The sequence below is a fragment of the Mandrillus leucophaeus genome, unplaced genomic scaffold (genome assembly GCF_000951045.1).
Source record: "Mandrillus leucophaeus isolate KB7577 unplaced genomic scaffold, Mleu.le_1.0 Scaffold76, whole genome shotgun sequence".
Lineage (NCBI taxonomy): Eukaryota > Metazoa > Chordata > Mammalia > Primates > Cercopithecidae > Mandrillus > Mandrillus leucophaeus.
This window is the reverse complement of record NW_012108252.1, coordinates 700,625-722,450: the sequence shown is the minus strand read 5'-3', so window position 1 is coordinate 722,450 and position 21,826 is coordinate 700,625. Positions and strand designations below refer to the sequence as shown.

The following is a 21,826-nucleotide window of genomic DNA, read 5'->3' as shown; positions in this document are numbered from 1 at the left end:
AATATAACTTTGGCTGACCAGAAGAGGTCTCAGGAAATGCTTGTTGAAAGAAAATGGATACATTTAGCACACTGCTGTGGACATGCTTAGGAAATGCATCTGAAATGGGCCTCACGCATCACAATTTCCACGAAATGTGAGGTGTGCATCTCCCTAATCCCCACCTATCATTTTCATCATCCTATTATTTCAAGTCTATCATTTCTATTATTTTTTCTAATCTTTCTAATTTTATCAGATCCTCTCCACTCCTTCTCCTGACCTTTCCCTGGTCTAATAATAATAATAAAAAAAATCCTAAATCCATTTAGATTTGACTTAGATTTGTTTTCAAATTGAAAGCCCATTGTCCTAAATTACAATTTATTAAATGGATCCTATCCTTCCTTATTCATTTTATGTATATTCTATTTTAGGTATAATCCCTTATAAATAATATGATTTGTTTTGGAAACTTTCTCTTCTATTCCATTGGCCTATTATCACACTGGTTTAGTTACTATCATTTTATTATCTTACCCAGCTATTTGTTTTTAATGTAATTTTTTCCTATTAAAAACTATAGAGGAATATTTTAAATATACAAATAAGCAAAGAAAAAAACTGAAATTACTCATAGTCCCACAAAACAGAGATAACCATAATTATCATTTAAAAAATGTAAATAGATGGCTTTCATAGCTGGCTTTCACTTAACCATTTTGCCAGATAAACTGATCTTTTCCAAGCTTCTGTAGAATGTACTGGCTGATGACTACTGTATGCGGAATGTTCCTGAGAGGGGCTTCCACTCAGAGGCCTGTGTTCTGTGTTCTCATTCTCAGCATCAGGAGGTTGTGCTAACAAGGGTCAGGTGTGTATATTTCAACATGTTATGCCAGGTGTGGTGGTTTCACTACTGCCAGGATTATTTAAATATTATGTATACTGATAAAAACAATGAATATGCAAGAGTAGGTTCTATAAAAACCCTTTGAAAGCTTGAATACCTTGCAAAGACATAATAAAGGTAAATGCAAAAACTACTACTCTCAAGTTATGTGTAGGTGCAAGGAAACTACTCTCAAGTTATGTGTAGGTGCAAGGAAACATTGCAAGGAAATTATAAAAATTATTAAAACCTGGGAACCTACACTCAGTGGGCTTCGTAAGCCTCTCTAAATTTTTATCCATTTTAATAAATCAATATTTCGTATTATTGCACTTTCGGGAGGTTACATTATTGGTGTTTTTAATGCCAAAGACAGTAGACAACTTCGGAAGAGTCAGGAGTCAGAAAGAATATACCTATGTCAACAATTGGCCAATAAACATTTACATGTTGTAGTTTAAAACAATTTTCTTTTTCTTCTTCCTTTTTTTTGAGACGGTGTCTCCCTCTGTCACCAGGCTGGAGTACAGTGGCGCAATCTCATCTGACTGCAACCTCCACCTCCCTGGTTCAAGCGATTCTCCTGCCTCAGCCTCCTGAGCAGCTGGGACTACAGGCGTGCGCCACCACACTCAGCTAATTTTTGTATTTTTAGTAGAGACGGGTTTTCACCGTGTTGGCCAGGATGGTCTCGATCTCTTGACCTCGTGATCCACCCGCCTCAGCCTCCCAAAGTGCTGGGATTACAGGCGTGAGCCACGGTGCCCGGCAAACAATTTTCATTTTTAATGATTCTCCTCCTTAACCCAATTTTTCAATTAACCAGTTAACTACCAGTGCCTACAGGACTGAGAGAGCATCTACTATACCTTTAAGATGTGTAAGAATATTTATTTCATATAAATGAGATCATGCATTGCTTGAGCCCCTGCTTTCTTCGCTAACTATATTATAAACATTAATCCAACGTATTAAATATTATTTACATCATTGTGAATGCCTACCCAGTCCTTCCTGTTGAACTTCTATTTACGCTTTTTAAAACTTAACATTAAACATGTACCTTTCTTGATTTTCTCTTTCACAGGACTGACAGGAAGCTTGGAATTTAGTCATATGCCTAGCCTGGGATTCTTACATAGCTAATCTCCTTTTCTCAATTTTTTCAATTTGCTTATTACACAACTTGTGTGTGCGTGTGTGTTAAAACTGTTTTATTTTGTTGTAAGCTGTGAGAATCCCTTCTGGAAGATGGAGTGAGTAGACCAACCTTAAATACCTAATATCCTGTCTCCCAGTGTGAGGTTACAAGATGTAACCCGAGACTGACTGAAGGCCACTTTGTTTTGCCTTGAAGGCAGTTCCTTACTGTTGCCTCTCTAGTCTGACAGTCCTGGCCAGGGAGCTTGTAAGTACCTAGAGGGCTTTAAGATTTCTATTGAAATTGCTGATAAGCCCATGAAATGGTCTAATAGCTTAGCTTTACTTTTTCTGGAATCCTAAATTTAACCTAGGTGAATCTGCTAAAATTATTTTTCTTGGAATTGGGACAGTAAATGACATGAGGCATATTATCAAATTAAAGGCATAAAGCATTTCTTATTTTCACTACTATTTGCCACAAGTGAAAAAAACAACGTGTAGAGCAAGCTTGTCCAGCCCACGGCCCGCGAGACGCATGCCGCCCAGGATGGCTTTGAATACAGCTTGACACAAATTCGTACACTTTCTTAAAAGATTTTGTGTGTGTGTGATTTTTTTTTCCTTGGCTCATCAGCTATGGTTAGTGTTAGCGTATTTTATGTGTGGCCCACGACAATTCTTCCTCTTCCAGTGTGGCCCAGGAAAGCCAAAAGATTGGACACCCCTAGTAGAGGCACAAACTCAGTAGGTTAGTTCCACAGCATCTGATCAAAGATATGAGGCCAAAGAGCCTCTGGAGGTACCAGCTTCTTTCTGAACCCTTCAACATCCGTAAGAGCTTTGAGCTGTACAGCTATTTAAAGCAGCTAAAATTTTAATCACTACTTACATATTAAGATAGGGTGCATAAGTTTTGTGCCTCCTGAAAGAATCCTCTAGATTTTTATTTCCTTCGATTTGAGGTTAAGTACAGAGCACACTTTCCATAGCCAAACAGAAAGAAAAGACTTTCAGGTTACCTTTCAGACGTGAGGCTTTTCACAGGCTCTTTAATCATTAGGTAGTCTATATAACAGAATTACGTCAATCTGCATCAGAACCACTCAAAAAAAGAAAGAACAGTCCAGATTGGTTAATATTCTTCAGAATCTCAAATCCCTCCAGTGTTTAAGCCTCCTCACAATTATCCTGTAACAACTCTTTTTGGCAGGATGGTATAAACAGCCAGGACTATCGTCAGCTCACATTTGTTAATAAAAGGCAGTTTACAGTGCAGCCTCTCACGAAAAATCCAAAATAACAAAACAAATTAGGAGAGGTGTATGGTATTGCAAAAGGTCTTCCACTTAAGAACATCCCTTCCTTAGTCCCTAATATTACCTAAAATTATTGGTTTTTAAAAAGATTGATTTTTCTAAACTTTCAATGGGGCACAGCTACTGCCTAAATGATGGCACCACAGTTTCACAAATGCACTAAACTCAGTACAGATCCAGGCTTCAATTCACGTGCAGACCACTGTACCAGGCACAGTGAATGCTTTCCACGATGGACGCTGTCCAGTGGAGGCTTTTCTTCTTCTTTTTTTTTTTTTTTCTTTTCTTTTTTTGAGAGTGAGTCTCGCTCTGTCGCCCAGGCTGGAGTGCAGTGAGGCGCTCTTGGCTCATTGCAAGCTCCGACTCCTGGGTTCAGGCCATTCTCCTGCCTCAGCCTCCCGAGTAGCTGGGACTACAAGCGCCGCCACCTCGCCCGGCTAATTTTTTGGTATTTTTTTAGTAGAGACGGGGTTTCACTGTGTTAGCCAGGATGGTCTCCATCTCCTGATCTCGTGATCCACCCGCCTCGGCCTCCCAAAGTGCTGGGATGACAGGCATGAGCCACTGTGCCCAGGCCAGTGGAGGCTTTTCTACTCTGCCTGATGATTGAGTTCAGTTGCAATCTTAGCATTCACATGGCAACTCAGACTCCAGCTATGAAGCCTGGCCGGGCAGTGGATGAACTTTGTACTTCAGAAATTGGTTTTAGTACATTTATATTTGTTATTCCGAAGCCCCCAGCACATGCTGTGAGAGACAGAAAGGAATAGATGGGAAATTCTGGGGCACCCTTGCGGCATACTGACCTAATTTGAAATGAAGATGTTGCCCATGATTTTATCAGTCACCACGCTGGGCATGGGGAAGTGTTACAACACAGTAGACAATAACATTCTTTCCTATAAAATTTTATTTATTACATAAAAAATTCTATACATTTGTTAGACTAAAATACAGTTTTCATTATAATTCTGGCAACTGAGTCAGTACACAGAGAAAACTTAGCATTAGATCAGCACTTTTCTTTCTAGTTTATATTTCTGCACAAGAAAAACATTTCAAAGCTCCATTTCATATAGGCTCATTGTTCTCTGAAGCCAGATGGAATTCCATCCAATTCAGAGCTCTTGGAAGTTAATTTCCCAGCAAGATTTGATAACTCCAACTCCAGAAAGTTAATTGCTTAATATACATATTTTTAAAGTCCTCTGAGAGCATAATGCTCCATCTGTAAAGTCTGCACTGTGTCAATAACGACAGTCACAAATACTGGGGCTACAACTGTGTCTGTGGGGCATGTTCAAGCACCTACATGTTTGTTCCCCCACATGAATACAGTGTAGTGACACTGTAACAAGAAAAAAAATCCAAAATAATGGTAAGGTAAATGATCCCAAACTATGGAAGGCTTAACTGTGATCCTCCAGTTTATAATGGACAAAGACAAGACAAGATACAAAAATTCATTCTGGCACTATGAAATAGAATGCAAATGGCAAAAAAAAAAAAAGACAAAAAGGCATCAGATTGAGAAATATGTGGCACCACAATATACTTCTCATGCCACATTACACAGCCACAAGAAATCAAAACACACTGATATGTGTTTTCTGCTCATATCACCCCATATGCTGGGCTGGGCTTGACACTGGATGTGAAGACTCAGTGCCTAAGAGATCAATAACAGGTCCCTACTGTATTGACTGATCTTTAAATTTGGCTGCCTTATTATTCTAGGAGCTCCATTCTAAACTCGAGGAGTTCAGAAAGGCTGTGCCAGCCAGTAAGTAAAGTTGGACCTTTGGTCTTCAGAAGATAGGGTTTTGTCTTTGGTTGTTTTTTGAAGCCCCTGTCATTTTGCTTGATGCCCTTCACACTTTTCTCCCCGCCTTTTTGTTAGTTATAAAGTTTTTTTTTCCTCCTGTAATCAAATCAGTTAACAACCACTGAACTAACTTCTTTAGGTGTAAGATCTATTAGAAGTGCATTCAGTGGTCCAGAATATTTTGAGAAAGTATAAAAACTTCTTTTCATTATGGAGCTCTTAGTACCCTCATATAGGGAAGAAATCAGAAAACTCCAACAACACAACACAATCTACTAGCATTAGGGCAACACAGCAGAAGAAAAGTTAACTGTCCCCATGTGATCATTTCAGAAAATCAAAATAGGCAAAAACAATAGGGGTCAAAACCCAAGTTCTGAGCACAGACTACTGGAACCTAGAGAATGGGGAAAATTGACTTAATAGTCCCTGTTTCAAATCACCAGCCCCCAAAGCCATCCTATTATTGTCACATTCCTGTGTGGTATCTAATACAATTTACAGAAAAAACAAAAAACAAAAAAAAGTCACGACCTGATTATCAACATGGTAAATGAAGAAGGAGCTCACATTTTCTAGTGGCAACTAGGATGATCCATGGAACCCATTCTATCTGCCCAATTATTCCCAAGTCTTTTTTTCAATGCCCACTTTTTTTTTTTTTACTCATACGATTTAACACATGCTCCCGAAACAGCTCAAATTATAATCCTAGCTGACAGGATGGGTGGATCAGCTTCATACACGAAGGTCAGAATATTCCCTTTAAGTCCTACACTTCTGTGACAAAAAGACGTATCAAATTTAGATACTTACACTGGACTTAGGCCCTTTTCTATCCAATATGGGAATTTCCACCAGTGGTCTCTGCATTTACTACTGTGGAAGGTTCATTAAAGCTCTTCTAGGCCGGGCACGGTGGCTCACGCCTGTAAGCCCAGCACTTCGGGAGGCTGAGGCGGGTGGATCACTGGAGGTCAGGAGTTTGAGATCAGCCTGGCCAACATGGTGAAACCCCGTCTCTACTAAAAATACTATAATTAGCTGGGCATGGTGGCACATGCCTGTGGTCCCAGCTACTCAGGAGGTTGATGCAGGAGAATCACTTGAACCTGGGAGGTGGATGTTGCAATGAGCCAAGATCGCGCCAGTGCACTCTAGCCTGGCGATAGAGCGAGACTCGGTCTCAAGAAAAAGCAAAAACAAACAAAAAACCCCCAAACTTTTATAGGAGTGTGGGGCGGAGTAGGGAGCTGACTTTTCTCCTTTCTTCACCAGTCAGTTATGACATTTCCACTTTCTTCAGCCTGAAAAGATAGGCAACGGTTTGATGTCTGACTATAAATCATGAGCCACTGGGATCAAATTTCACAAGAACTTCAAATCCCTTGATGAGTGTCTGCCTGCTTTTTCAAGGGCCCAGGGAGCCTTCCATGTAGATGCAGCACCCTTACCTAATAGTACTAGGTGCAGATGTGAAGAAATTCACATATTCCTAAAGAAGATGGAGTAGGGAAGGGACTGGGGGCGGAGTTCTATTGGCAGAGCAGTCCGAAGCTGCTCTAGTGGGTGACTGGAAAACACTAAAACAGAAAACACCTCCCTGATTTATGCAGGGAGAAAAAACACCTTTTGCATTTCTACCTTTAGCATCTGCTCCTCCAACTTTCTACCAAATTTATTTTTTGCCAACTATGGACTACACGTGAGTTTGCTAATTTATCATCATCTTCATCTTCCTGGACATGTTGACAAATACATTTTAAGACAGTAGTATACTGATAACACTAAGCCACATAACGCCATAGCTGAGTTACAATAAAAAGAATCAAGTGTTTTGGTAGATGGATTAGTTACAAAGATTCCCTATTTATTTCTTCTTGGATTTTTTTTTTTTTTTTGGCTCATTGCAAATAATCTGCTACCTTGCCCCAAATAACCCCCAAGGACACACACACACACACACACACACACACACACACACACACACACACCCTCACACCTCCAAAGAAAGAAAATCTTACTGTTACGAAGATTCAGTGTTGATCATCTTGTTATTCCTTCAGATTAGTGTGGTTTCTATTCCCTAACCTGCTACTAAATTACATAAAGTCTTTAAGTTATAAAAATGATTCCAGGTCAGAAGGTGGTAAGCATCATCTCAAAAGTATCTCTAGTGGAGGCCTAATCACTTCCTCATTTCAAAACACATTATCAGAACAACTTTAGAGCAGGCTTTTGACTTGGGTTCATTAAGACTCTGAGGGGGTGGAGGGGTGGCAGCTGGCAGTCTGAGGGCCCTGAGACTCTATGAGCATTTTGAGTGTTCACAGACATGCGATGTGCATTTGAGAGAAAGATAGTCCATAACTTTCTTAAGCTCAAAGAGACCCATTGCCCCTTCAAAATAACTTGTTTTTGAATATCAAATATTAAATTCAGGTCTTAGCAAATAAAAGTGAAACATTTCTGAGACATCTGTAAATTACAATGTTTCCATGTTCAACTAGATCTTCACTAGACCATCAATAAAAGCTTTATTACTCTGAGCTCCGTGTCCTGGAGAAAATCATTTAAGTTGTAAAACTGAGCATCAAAACTGAATAGCCTAATAGGTCTCTAACAATTTCACATATTTTCCACAAATTGACTAATGAATTTCCTTAGAACACATTCTGTCCATATAATTTACAAAAGTGGCAATTGTTCATGCAATATTGAGAAACTGAATCATCATTTGTCTTTACACATACAAAATCAAGATGGGGAGGAAGAAAGGGCACTATAGTATTTCTATAGAAAAGAAAGGTTTTCCACAGAAATCAGTAACTTTAAAAACTGCATTGAAGTTTTCTATATGAAAGATTTTTCAAAGATTTAAATCTTGGATTAATATTACCCTCTTAAAATTAAAATGTGGAGTATAAGAATTTGGCTCAAATGTATGAAATCTGAATGGGAAAAATGTGGTATTCTAAATTCATAAGTGTACACAACATGTGTAATTTTTGTTTTGTTTTTTAAGTTTGCTAGCTTTAGATTTTCTTTTGGCATACTCGAGGCTTGCTTTTTTAAAATTTGGACTATGTGCCACTAAGTTAACAAAGGTGAGTTAATTCCAAGAAGCTACTGTGTATGAACGGTGCCTACTTTTCAAAAAGGCTAACACACATTCTTAGTACACAAAGATACATGAATATCCATTTAAAGCAAAAGGCAGCCTATGCTGTGAATACAGAATACACAAATCTCTGCGTTACGCTTTTACTTATGAACCCACATTTTTTCGATATGTATTCACAGACCACTTCTTAACAACTCTAGGCAAGCCATGATAGTGCACTCTTATTTGTCAGATGGAATGTATGAAAAGAATACAGAAATTAACTGTGGCAGGTACACTGATAAGCCTCCAGACTCTGAGAGTTTTGTTGTTGTTGTTGTTTTTAAGTAGCAGTAGAAAAGCAGTAAAGAATTTACTTATTGAAAAGCGAAAGCTTAAAGACCTTTCTGGAGGAAACTTCTCAGAGGCCATGTTAAGGCTATTGGAAAGTCCAGTTTAAATGAAAAGGTTACTGACCAAAAATCAAATAAAATATTCAAGTCAACATTACTGGCAGTTCTGGTTTTGGAACTGATCCCAGAATTCTAGCTTACAGGCTACAAGATCTCTTGAAATGGCTGTTAGTAGCCAGTGATAGTGCATGGTGGAAATGGTTGAAGCCTCAGGGGCAGTGATGTGGCCTCACACATATGTGGTGCCTGCAGTTCCTGTAGCTGTTCTGAAGAGGGAGGGAGAGGTATTAACACTGCTCTAAAGCAGTTTGGGTCCAGAATAAAGGGGTCAGTGCCTCATACCCCCTACTGGGGTGAAATCCTAAAACTGCCCAGGGAAGGCAAGGAAGCCCTTGGCAGATACCAAGATCAGTGGTATTGGAAATCACTTACAATCAGCAGCTTAATGCCCTTCGTAGGGGGAAAAAAAGAGAGAGAGAGAGCATCTCTACAAAAGAAGAACATTTCTAGCATAACTTTAAAATAAACTCAGTAAGTGCCTCCTCCTTAACCATTATGGAAAAAGTTTGGGGACCAACATACACTTAAGCTACTTAAGTTGTAGTGACTTAGGACTTAATTATCTTATAGGATAAAATAAAAACTTTAATCCTAAACATTAGCCATTGAATTAAATGGTTTAAGGGAACAACTGGCTTTGAGCTCTGCTCATCCACGCAAGGATTATACAATCTCAGTGCTCTAGCTAAATTGCTAATGTTTTATTACTACTGCACCGGTAAGCCTCTCATAGAAGATGGGTCTCTTGGATTTACAATGAAATATAACTTTTCTCTTCCGTATTATGGAAGACCTTATTCTTGAGGCAGAAGATTAGAAAGTCTAAATTATGCACCAGAGCTTTAATTATCTGATGGCAGAAACCATGATACTCTGGTCACTACTACAATTGACAATAGAGGACCCCAACTAAAACTCTAGAAATATGAGTCCTGAATGCAGTTTTGAAGATTCACCACAGAAGAAGACAAAAACCACAACACAGAATCAATGATTTATAAAATTATTTGGGTATCCACATTTCACAGATAAATTTCTGTTCTTCATCTATTCTTCTCACTTGGGCAGAAGATGGAAGCAGTGAGTGAATAGCAATAAGGCAGCCCATAGCTAGCTGAAGAATGACTTGAAATGAATGAAAAGAGGCAGCAGGAATATCCAAACATAACCTCAACATATTTAAATATTGCTTAAAATCTTCTGTGAGGCTTTATCAAATTAATCAAGGAATAAAGCTCATGAGAGAGTGATATTCCACATATTAAATATCTCTCTGTGTGTGCCTGTGTAATGTATATGCATATCTGCATATTTCTGTATGGCACATGAATTTACTTAAGGAAAACAGCCTGGCAATTAATTTGCAACTCAAATGACATGGTTACACATAGATTATAATTTCTAAACACAATGTTAGTAAAACAAAATTTATTTGTAAAACAGGACCTGTTATATAAAATGGCACACAATCAAGTTATACAAAAATACAAAATTTCTTTCTGATTACAGTTCTAGTTGCAAATGATAATTAGAAAGCATTCCTGGTGGCTTCCAAATAGCTGAGATTGCGAGCATATGGAACAGGGAGCAGCAACAGTCCATGATGCAGGGATGTCCAAGTGAGTAGAACCTAATTTCCAAGTTCAGGACTTCCATCAGGTCACTTTGGAGGGACACCTCTTTAAATTGCTAGCTCCTGGAATGTCTTCTGTTTGGATACCCATCTTCTAGACTTTTGCCAATTCTAAATTTAGTTCCCAATGTTTGTGAAAGTCCAAAATCTGTGTGGCTATGAAACAGATGGTATTCTGAATTTTCTCACATGATTTGCTCTCTCATCTATTTGGACAATTGTTAGTTACATAATTATATTTATTCCATATCAGATGAATAAAAGAGAACAGTGATACTGTTTGGTGATACTAGATGTTAGATGTTAACTTCTGGAGAATTATTCTTTCCAAATAGCTACTCTTGCAATGTTGGTTTCCCAGATCTTGCTAAGACATGAGCTCTTAATTGTGTGTATGTGTGTGTGTTTTAAAATCCAGACTCTTATTGCAAATATTCTGAAAAATCAGAAATATTACATGAACTTTGAAAAGAAACCAAGGCATTTAGCAAATTTTAGCCTACCTAGAGTAAAGAACGCCAATACTTAAAAAAAAATACCATTTACCTTTTGCAGCAATTTAGAGGTCCAACCCTTTGAAAGGAAGCACATTAGCAAACAGCTGCTTATGAAGCCCTAGTGACATTACTTGTATGCATTTCCATAATACCGGTCTCATTCACTGTCTAGTTCTGGTAGGAGGCAATGCTTTCTTTCAAAAGATTCTCCTTCCATGGAATGATAAAATGCTGAGGCTTTTTTTGTTTTTTGTACAGAGCCTGTATTTAGTGCAATAAGTTTAAAAAATTTGCTCTGAAATATTTACTTTACATTAACAAAAATAGCTTTTTTTAAAAAAATTGTAACAAAAAGGAGTTATCGCATAAACAGATCATGAATTATTCTTAGCAAATTACACTTTTTTTTTTCTTAAAGCATTCACCATTACAATAAGCAGAACAATGGAATATTAGCCATTCATATCTGGTAAGCTTCAGGAATAAAAAAGCAAAAAACCCCAGACCCACCCCCAAACAAAAAGAACAGTCACACTGGAGGATCAACACATTAGCCAATTCTTCAGTTAAACATCGTAGAACTCTGGATACTCAATGAATTGCCAAGGAGAGGAGCACCTGCCAGTGTGTTTTCAGATTGTATAGCAAGCATTTGAATAAAATGGCCATTTAACCCTAAGCCACTGACGTTACTCTGAAGCAGAAGCCCAAGCACCGCAATTTTCAATGCTTTATGTTCCATGTTTCTGTCCCTTCTTTATTCCTCCCAGCATTACTTAATCTGCAAATCAATACACAGAAACTTAAAGGCTAAACTTGCTGGGTGCCCCAGCTTCCTTTCAAATCAGGCACACAAATGTGTGGAGGATGCTACTAAAGTCAAAAAGGAAACAAAGACAAAATATAAGGAAAAAGTTTGCATACGAAAGATTATCTACCCTTTTCTTTTTTTTACCTACTTTCTTTTAAAGAAGCGTTAGGGTAAACTACAAATACCTGAGGAGTTGGTTACCTTTTAATGTTAGCTGACAAATGTATGAACTATTATGAAAATTCCCATATTGGGCCCACTTGTATGTTTCTAAAAGTAAAATGACATGGCTTCTTTGATTGGGGAAAACTGATTGGAGTAATTCCTTATTTATCTGAAAGCATATGCCTAGTCTTGACTCACTAGGACTTATGCATCAGTAAAATAAGATCTTGATTTTATACACACATCAGGGAAATCACCCCTGAAAAAACTTTAGACATAATTTGGTACAATAATTTTACCTATTTTTAAATAACTAAAGTTAAAATCTCCTCTAAGTTATTAAAAATGTTAATCAGATATGAATTTTAACATTTCCATTAAGACAATTACAGTTGAAAACATTAAATGACGGAAGTTGCCTTGTAAAAGCCACCCGTATGAAAGGAGTACATGTTTGACAAAAATAAGCATAAAAAAGGTATTAAATCCCTGTTCCTTTTCTCTGATTTTGGCTGATTTATGTGTGTGTGTGTATATACATATACATATATACACACATACATATACATATATACACACACCCACACACACAAATACATAGTTATGTGTATATATTGTTTTGGAATGTCAATGGGTTTCCATAACCGTCGGCTAGGTTCAAGCAGAACTTGCTCCCGAAGCCTAGAAAACAAAGTCATACAGAGTATAATCTTAGACAATTACCATTAAAAGGAGATCATGAATGATGTTACAAATATACACATGGTCACAAACAGCAAGATGGCAAAATGGACTGAGAATCCTTCTCCCCTGAATTCCTGGAGCTGAAATTCTTACGAATGTTGAAAGTCACACTTTCTCCAGGATCATCTCTGAGATACACAGAGCATACTTCTCTAGCCCATGTTCCTACAGTGTCTAGGATTTTTCCTCCCTTTTCTCTTTAAGTTCTTTGCTATATGATAGCAAGCAGTCAGTCAGAAAATCTCTTTCCTAAACCTTTTTATCACTTTTGGTACATTTATCCAAAATCACTTTCAAAGAATCATAAAAAAAATTCATAAATCTTTAAAGTTTCCTTAACTAGTGAGCCTCTCTCAGGGAAAAGTTCGAGAACAAAACTGGAAGTTCTCATGTTTAGTTCAATGATCCCCTGTCAAAAGGAAAATATAAAACCTCATTTTACTGAACATTATTGTATAGGCTAAAAATGAAGCGTAAATTAAAAGATCCCATTGAGGAGGGAGGAAGATAGTGAATTCAAACAGCAGCAATGTTTCTAGAGCTACTGCAAAATAGGCATGATGCTCTTTTATAGAACTTTCATCTACAGCAACAATATGTAAATTATATCAAGCAAATACAAATAAGCAATCCTAAATTCTATCAATCCCCAAACTTAAGGTAGAAATTTCTCAAACAGATTTTTAGAAACACATGCAAGGGAATGGTGTTAGTAGGGGCCAACTCTAACCATGCATACTGTGGAAGAGAAATAAAGAAGGTACTGAGGTGCTGAGAAAATAAAACTACTCTGTGAGAAATATTTCACACTTGTCTTCTGGGAGCTTTTTAACCATTGAAAACATTATTCTTAGGGACCCAATGCTACAATGTCCAAAGCACCAGAACGATGCACATAGAAGATGTATTTTGGGATGCAGAAGAGGGTTTTTGCCATTAATCTGCAAGCAATGAACTGAACAACAGAAAATGAAAGCAAAAATTAAATGAAGATTTTAATGCATTGTTTGAAGTAAGGGACACTATTTCAAAACTAAAAATACTAATAGGAAAGAACTCCTTCTAAAATATTTGGCATCTGGTAGAATGCCACATAACCTGGGCAGTTCTCCCAGGATTATTGCCTATAAATTAGGAGTTTAGGTAAGGAAAGTATACTTGCATTCTGATCTACTACAATTCATCTACCATTCATTAAATAATACTATAGAAATCTGTGCCAACTCATGGCAAGATTACCTAGTCTTCAACCTCGAAATAGTTCTCCCTTTCTTTAAACGCTTATTACTGAATGATATAATGAAAGCTTCAATCACTGGAGAGACAGAAAAGGGGGGAAAGCTTGGTTTTTATTTAAAGATTTCTTGTATCTTTTTAAGTTTTGGGCTTAGAATCGATTTGCTGAACAATTAGGACTACCAAGCAGAAGAAGAAAGGAAGCCTCCCTCCTTTCTCCATGTTGCCATAGGGTTGGCAGAATCTCCACTGCTGCCCTCCTCAGCCTTTGTGAAGTAAGAGGGATACAGAAAGGTGTGGAGGGCGGGCATGGAACCTGACTGGGAAGATTGCTGGTGAGCTGCCATCTGCCCAAGCAATCCATGTCTAGGTGATACAAACTTAAAATTCAGAGCTATGTGGGTACTAGAGTGATCTGTGCTCTGGGATCTAAACATTTAAATTTGATTTTATAATTATTCATGCTATTAAGTAAGAGTAACACCAAAATAGGCACTGGAAAGGGTTATAGAAAAAAGGGTTTATATCTAAATATTTTATTGAGGCTTTAACTTAGGTTGAATATGCAATTAGTTTGCATATACATATAGCCTCCCTGCCTCCCCCCATAAATAAGCCTATTTCCTTTACTCTTAAATGAGCTTATTTTTTTTTTTTTTTTTTAAGATGGAGTCTTGCTCTGTCGCCTAGGCTGGAATGCAATGGTGCAATCTTGGCTCACTGCAACCTCTGCCTCTCAGGTTCAAGCAATTCTCCTGCCTCAGCCTCCCAAGTAACTGGGATTGCAGGCACTCACTGCCATGCCCAGCTAATTTTTTTTTTTTTTTTTTTTTGTATTTTAGTACAGATGGGATTTCTTTTTTTTTGTTTGTTTTTTGTATTTTAGTAGAGACGGGGATTCACCGTTTTGCCCAGGGTGGTCTCAAACTCCTGAGGTCAGGCAATCCACCTGCTTCAAACTCCCAAAGTGCTAGGATTACAGGCATGAGCCACCACACTCGGTCTACTTAAATGAACTTATTTTATACCATATATTTTAAAGTTGAAAACCTATAAATCAGCAGTATCCAATCTTTTGGCTTCCCCAGGCCACCCTGGAAGAAGAATTGTCTTGGGCTGCATATAAAATACATTAAGGATAGCTGATGGGCTTAAAAAGAAGAAATGCAAAAAAATCTCATGTTGTAATAAAGTGTATGAATTTGTGCTGAAAGCCTTCCTAAGCCATATGCGGCCCACAGGCAGCAGGTTGGACAAGTTTGCTATAAATCAAATCATTTATTAAAGTGTAAGGAAGATAGAAAGGAAAGTCCTTACCTCACACTTTTGAACATTATATGCAGTTAGAGGGCACATTGTTTAAAATTAATTATTTAAGGATGAAGACAATTACATAATATTTGAAAACAAACATGCTATTAAAAAAATACGCATTTAAATTAGGAAGTAATTAGACCAATCTATGACAGAGGCATCTGTTGCTACGCTATACCCATGTGAAATATATGTGACAATACCCATGTGAAAAGCGGCTCAAGGTTCTCTTACACTCATTAAGCTGCTTTTTTCAAATAGAAGTGGAGTACAGAGATATATTTGTGTATATATACATATATATAATATCAATGACCAGAAATAATTTATCCATCTCACAATTAAACTGGGAGAAGAGTAGATTGTCTTACTGAGTGCGAATGTGGGTATTGATGAAAACAGCCTTGTTGCTACTGAAAAATGAAGCTTAAGAAACAAAGAAAGTACAACTAGGCAACAGAAGAAAATGTCAGCCAAGGGAAAAGGACAGCGATGTAAACAGAACAATATTTTAAAATGGGGGAGTATGAATTTTAGCAAGTTGAAAGGAATTGCTATGATCACCTTCCAAAATGATAAAAGTCAAACCGTCAGTTCAAGTGTACACCAAAATGTTCAGTCTGATGAAAGCCAAACACTGACAGTTGAAACGGAAAGAGCAATAGCAGTTTTACCTTAGGGACAAAACTATCATCCCCTACCCCCCACCGAGCACTGACGAGGATGTTGTTCCTTTCAGCTTACTTTTACAGAAGGTGGTCTCAGTTGTGACAAGAATTCTGCCATCCAAGTGATGGGTAAGCACACAAACAGAAAGAGCAGCACGTCCTGCGTGATACAGATAACAAAAGCTTCTCCTGAAGAAGTGCAGTCAGTGAAGACAGAGAGAGAGAGGAAGTGAAAGTGAAATTCTTGGAGGGCGGCCACCTCCTCATCTCCACCTACCATCGGCTTTAGCTCTCTGGCATCAGCGACGCCTCCCTTACCAGCTTCTTTCATTGCTTTCCTACTGTTTTCCACAAACTCCTGCAAAATATGGATCACAATGCGTAAATTCTTGGTTCCTTTCAGATTTGTTAGTAGATGAATTCTAAAGAACATTTACATTTTTGACTCAATCTTGGTAAATGGATGGCCTAAAAACATAGCAATAAAGAATGTTTAGTATCACACATGAGGGCTGCTAAATTTGCAGGAATGGACCCTGCAATCCGCTGATTTAAAACATCTTTCCATCCATTCATTATGACAATCTTACTAAGGCTCCAAGAGATAATGTTAGTTCTATGTGGAAGAGAAAACACCTAACATTTTTAAGAGGCTATTTTCTCATACTCAGAATATCATTTTATTTGTTATTGTTGTTTTTTTCTATATCAAGGTTAAATGAAACAAGAAGAACATGTTACTCCATAAGCCTCCACTTTTAAATAACCACAGAAGGTAAAAGAACACACTGAGATTGCTAAGCACATAATGCTTTTTTTCTTAACCAAACCACAAACAAACTATCTTTTAAAAAAGTGTCAATCTGACCATGACATTACTTCATAAAGTAGGAAGACAGGGTGTATCAACCAGAACCTATGGTTAGTAGCAGTCGAAATGGGAATGTGCCCCAAAGGGAACATTTCCATTCTGTCAACATTTACAGGGCACTTCTTCATTCCTACAGAGAAAACTGAAGGGTGGAAAACAGTATTTTTTACTCTGCTTTTGATCAGTGACTTAAAAAACAGTAACACTCTTCTAAATGCTTTAATCACAAAAGAGATGCAATAATCATGATCAAATTCCATTCAGAAAATAACCAGTTAGAATTAGTTTAGACATTAAGAAAATGTCCACAATTTAGCTGATGTTGTCAGAAAAAGAGAAAATCAATGCCAAATAGGTCAGCTAAATCATTTGGCATTCTTGCTATTGGAAAAAAAAAAAAAAATCTAGGCTGGGTGTGGTGGCTCACACCTGTAATCCCAGCATTTTGGAAGGCCAAGGCAGGCAGATCACCTGAGGACAGGAGTTCAAGACCAGCCTGGCCAACATGGTAAAACCCTATCTCTACTAAAAATGCAAAAATTAGCCAGGAGTGGTGGCACACGCATGTAATCACAGCTACTTGGGAGGCTGAGGCAGAACTGCTTGAACCTGGGAGGTAGAGGCTGCAGAGCCAAGACCATGCCACTATACTCCAGTCTGGTTGACAAAGCAAGACTCTGTCTCAACAAAATAAAAAAAATAAAAAAAATAAAAAATCTAGCCTATTTATTAATACACTTATTTCAGATTTAACTGGATAAAATATGCTCCTGGAAAATGACTTGTTATTTCAATGTATAATGCTTAGTATTCAATATTACCCATTTTGAGATAGAAATATTTCATAGCTTAATAGCAAACTACTATTATTTAGAAAGCATCTTTACTTGGTAACATTTAACACTGCTTATAATGGTACTTAAGCCATTTAATAAGGTTTTCAAATTTTTAAAGACATTTAATTGAGGTTCTAATATGAAAAATCTGCATATAATATCTGTGTAAAGGTTCAGATCTTGACTAATAAATAACTATACACTCTATCAGTCATGGGTCTGTTATCCATATTCATCACAAAATGCTTTCAATTTGGCCTACCATATTTAAGATGATGAGTTTTAATCAGGGTTGACAGCAGTAATGTTTGGGGCAATGGTGGACAGAGAAAGACAGGTAGGCACTAGGACCTGGGAAACAGGATATTTTGTCTTTGAGCCCCATTTCAGGAAAAGGCTAGAAGCTGGTTTAAAAAGTCAATTCAAATCTATCTAACTACAGAGAGAGGGGCAGCAGGAATAGGGTGAACTTAGGACTATTAACGAGTACAACTCTAGCTAGGTGGATCTGAAATGATCTTGTCCATGCCAAGAAGCCTTCCTCCCTGACTTACCCAAGATTAACCTCATTCATGAGTCAGTGCTACGGGGTTAATTCTAAATTACTCAATTGCATATAGTGTGAATTAAACATAGATAATGTTTTACAAAATATTTTTATTGGTATTTTTATCCCTAAATTGGAAAGGGCATTTGAAGTACTTACCATCAGCACTTTATCCATATAGAATTCTCTGCCAGGGCTCCCATCATTGTATTTTGTATCAATGGCAAAACACAAGAATAATACATCCACTACCATTTCGTAAATAGACAGGAAGCAATGAGCGACTAGGAAAGCAAAGAGGCAGACGATGATCAGAGGCAGCACCCATACTGTGTAGTCCTGCCGGTAGTTGAGCAGCATAATCCCAGCTAAACCTGTGCTGCAGACTATCAGCACCTGAAGCAGAGAGAACAAAGATCACATTTAATATCCTACTGAAGAAAGCCACTCTTTTCTCATCATTTGCAGACTTCAAATTCTCTTTACTATTTATAAGTGATGGTTGCATGAGGCCATTCCATCTCAAATGAGGAAATATAATCCATATATTCCCATATACACACAGAGTCATGCATGCTTATCACATAATATACATTTTAAAATCATACATTAAATGATTCTGGTTTAAAGATAATTAAGTTTTCCAAATGCTATGCTGCACCCTAAAACTTAACCTATTTAGAATCTGTGGCAATTTTTAAAATAAATGTACACATATTTTAGAAAAAATTTACACACTCTTAGCACTCAGAAAAAAGTGATATTTCAGTGTAATGGTATGTATTTTTTTCTAAGCATTTTCACATATATGAAATAGTATTATATAAACAAATCACTATAAGCTTTTCATTAATATTTATAGAAGTATCATTATAAATGCTTCATAAATATTTACTCAGCTACATAATTTCATTTTATGAGAGATTTAAAATACATTTAACCACTCTCTTACTGTGGAGATTTACATTGTTTTCAGATATAAATAATGCTGCAACAAACATCTATAGTCTTAGAACTTTTTCTGTGTTTCATATTTTATTTCACATAGAATATGTGGTAAATTTAATATAATTTGCCATGAAGTTTATATTTGGACTCTCTGTGAAGAAAGAGGTTGCCAAAAACATCCATGCTAAAAGAATAAAAGAAATAGCCAATTTAGTTATTGTCAAGAACCACCCACTCTGATGCTTCACCATTTCACATGCAGCATTTTAAATTTTTTGTGGTGTTTAAAATACATTTTATTACAGCTTTTCAATAACCCTATAAATGGTTTATGGCAAATATTATCATCCCATTTTATAGACTGGGAAACATACTTAGAGATGCTAGCCAACCTGAGTAGAAAAAAAAGAGTAGACCCAAGGTCAAGGTCATAAGAGTAGAAAAAAGAATAGATCCTACTCAAATAATGGTCTCATGATGTCAACTCCAGTGCTCTTTCCAGATAAAAACTCAGAAATATTTGGATATTGGTACACAGCAGTAATGGATTCTACTGAATTCTAGACACACTCTTTCCCAGTCCATTATTTTGTCTTGTATAAGGCTTTAAGTAAAGGGAAAAAAGAGACCTCTAGAATCATGGCAGCCTGTTCCTGCCTAGCATTAAGCAGAGGCAGAGTGAGAATTCTTCTTTGGCATTTTCTCCAGTATTTATCAACATCAAGGCATTTCTCATTCACCATTATCTTAACTTGGAGTTAAAATGCATTAGATGATACATTGGTTAAGCTATAAATTGATCCCTCTCTCAGATGCTTTTAGTGAGCAAATCTGGGTCTGCCCACACTTTGGAAGACTCCCCCACCATTTTTGTAGCAACTCACTTATGAATCTTCTCTTATAGTGACTTATTTTCTGGGGTTATTTCCATAGATGGTTAATTACTTCCACTTTCTTTTCTTTTTTTTGAGACAGAGTCTTGCTCTGTCACCTAGGCTAGAGAGTAGTGGCATGATCTTGGCTCACTGCAACCTCCACCTCCTGGGTTCAAGCAATTCTTCGCCTCAGCCTCCCAAGTAGCTGGAACTACAGGTGCTCGCCACCACGCCTGGCCAATTTATTTTTGTATTTGTTAGTAGAGACAGGGTTTCACCATGTTGGCCAGGCTGGTCTCTATCTCCTGACCTCAGGTGATCCGCCCGCCTCGGCCTCCCAAACAGATGGGATTACAGGTGTGAGCCACCGCGCCTGGTCATTACTTCCATTTTCTTCCACTCTCCTGGTTTCAATTTTAGAGTGAGTTATTTCCTATACTCTCCAAATCTTGCACATTCACCCTATTGGAGGGCTGAGGTTCTTCATGGTCTCAGCATGCCATTAAAAGTTAAACCCCATTGAAATGGTAAAGTTAGTTATAGAAAGAAGGTGTGGCTCAAACAAACTAGATGTTGAGACAAAAAGTTGGTGAGATGGAAGGTTAGATATTCTCATACAAGAGATAACTTCAACAATTAGTGATGTTTAGCCAAAAAAAGTAGTAGTTATTCCCAAATATAATGAAAGAGTGTTATGCAGTTATTCAAGCAGATACAGTAATGGTTCTCAAACTGTAGAAAGGCTAAGAATGCAGATTCCTGGGCCCTACTCCCAGAGTCTGGTTGGTTGGATCCACAATAAAGCCCAGTAGTTTGCATTTAAAAAGTATCCCAGGTGCTGATAAAGCCTATGTCTCAAGAAGTACTGGACTATATCAGTGATCTCCATGGTGGAGTACCCACATCCTAGGGAGTATTTAACAGGATCACCTGGGACTTCTATTATATTTCTCATACATTTAGAATGTCTTCTTTAGTATGCTTTATAAGGCATATATTAGTAACAGCTCTATATACACACACACACACACACACACACACACAATTGATAAATAAATGTAAATATATTAAACAACTGTGATCAAACTTTTTTCTTAATAGGGCGCATGACTTTAGAAGTTAAGAAATCCTAGCTGGGCATGAGGCTCACACCTACCGTCCCAGCTACTCGGGAGGCTGAGGCAGGAGGATTGCTCGAGCCCAGAACTTCAAGACCAGCCTGGGCACACAACAAGATTTCATCTCAAAAAAAGAAAAAAAAAAAAATAGACATTCCTGTTCTAGAGGATAAATTATTGGAATACAGTAGACGAGATTCATGCTTTGGGTAGGATGTGGGAAGCAGGAAGGAAATGATACTAGTTTTGGAGTCAGAAAGATGTAGATTTGAATCACAGAATTAGTACTTAGTTTTGTAACTCTAAGCAAGCTCATTTAACCATTCTGAGCCTGTTTTTCCATCTTTAAAAGAGACATAATAATACATACATCCCACCATTGTTAAAATAAACATTCTAAAAGTATTTAATGCAATGCCTGGCAATGTTTCTCCCTCCCTCCCTTCCTTTCTTTTTTTGCCATCCTAAGTGCAACATTTATGATGCTCTTTCTCTAGAGAACCTACATTTTGAAAGATATTGTTTACCAATAAAATAGCATTTATAAGTAATAATTCATATTCTCAATTTTTATTAACCCAAGTCAAATAAATTGTCAACTAGAAGATATAATTAGTGTGAGAAAAGACATTACCAAATGGAGGTAAAATAATTTCACACCGAAGCAAATAAATTTGAGATTGAAGGGTTTCGGGATAGCTTTATTAGGACAAATATCAATACTTAAAAATTTTAAATTGGATTATAAATCTCTATTCTTACCTTTAGGACCCTATTGGCCAGTGACCATATGTTACAAGTCACTAAACTAGAAGAGCTAAGGTCCCTTACA

At 37.3% G+C, this 21,826-nt stretch overlaps 1 protein-coding gene across 1 annotated transcript in view; it reads right to left on the bottom strand.

Annotated features, from left to right (window-relative positions):
- Positions 1–10,126: 10,126 nt before the first annotated feature.
- Positions 10,127–21,826, bottom strand: part of SLC44A1 (solute carrier family 44 (choline transporter), member 1) — a 111,723-nt gene continuing 100,023 nt past the window's right edge. The window contains exons 13-15 of the mRNA XM_011966358.1: positions 18,213–18,449; positions 16,077–16,157; positions 10,127–12,518 (exon numbers count right to left, since the gene is read on the bottom strand). Of these exons, the coding sequence (XP_011821748.1) occupies positions 12,495–12,518; positions 16,077–16,157; positions 18,213–18,449 (342 nt within the window). The 3' untranslated portion in view covers positions 10,127–12,494. The remainder of the gene's footprint in view (positions 12,519–16,076; positions 16,158–18,212; positions 18,450–21,826) is intronic.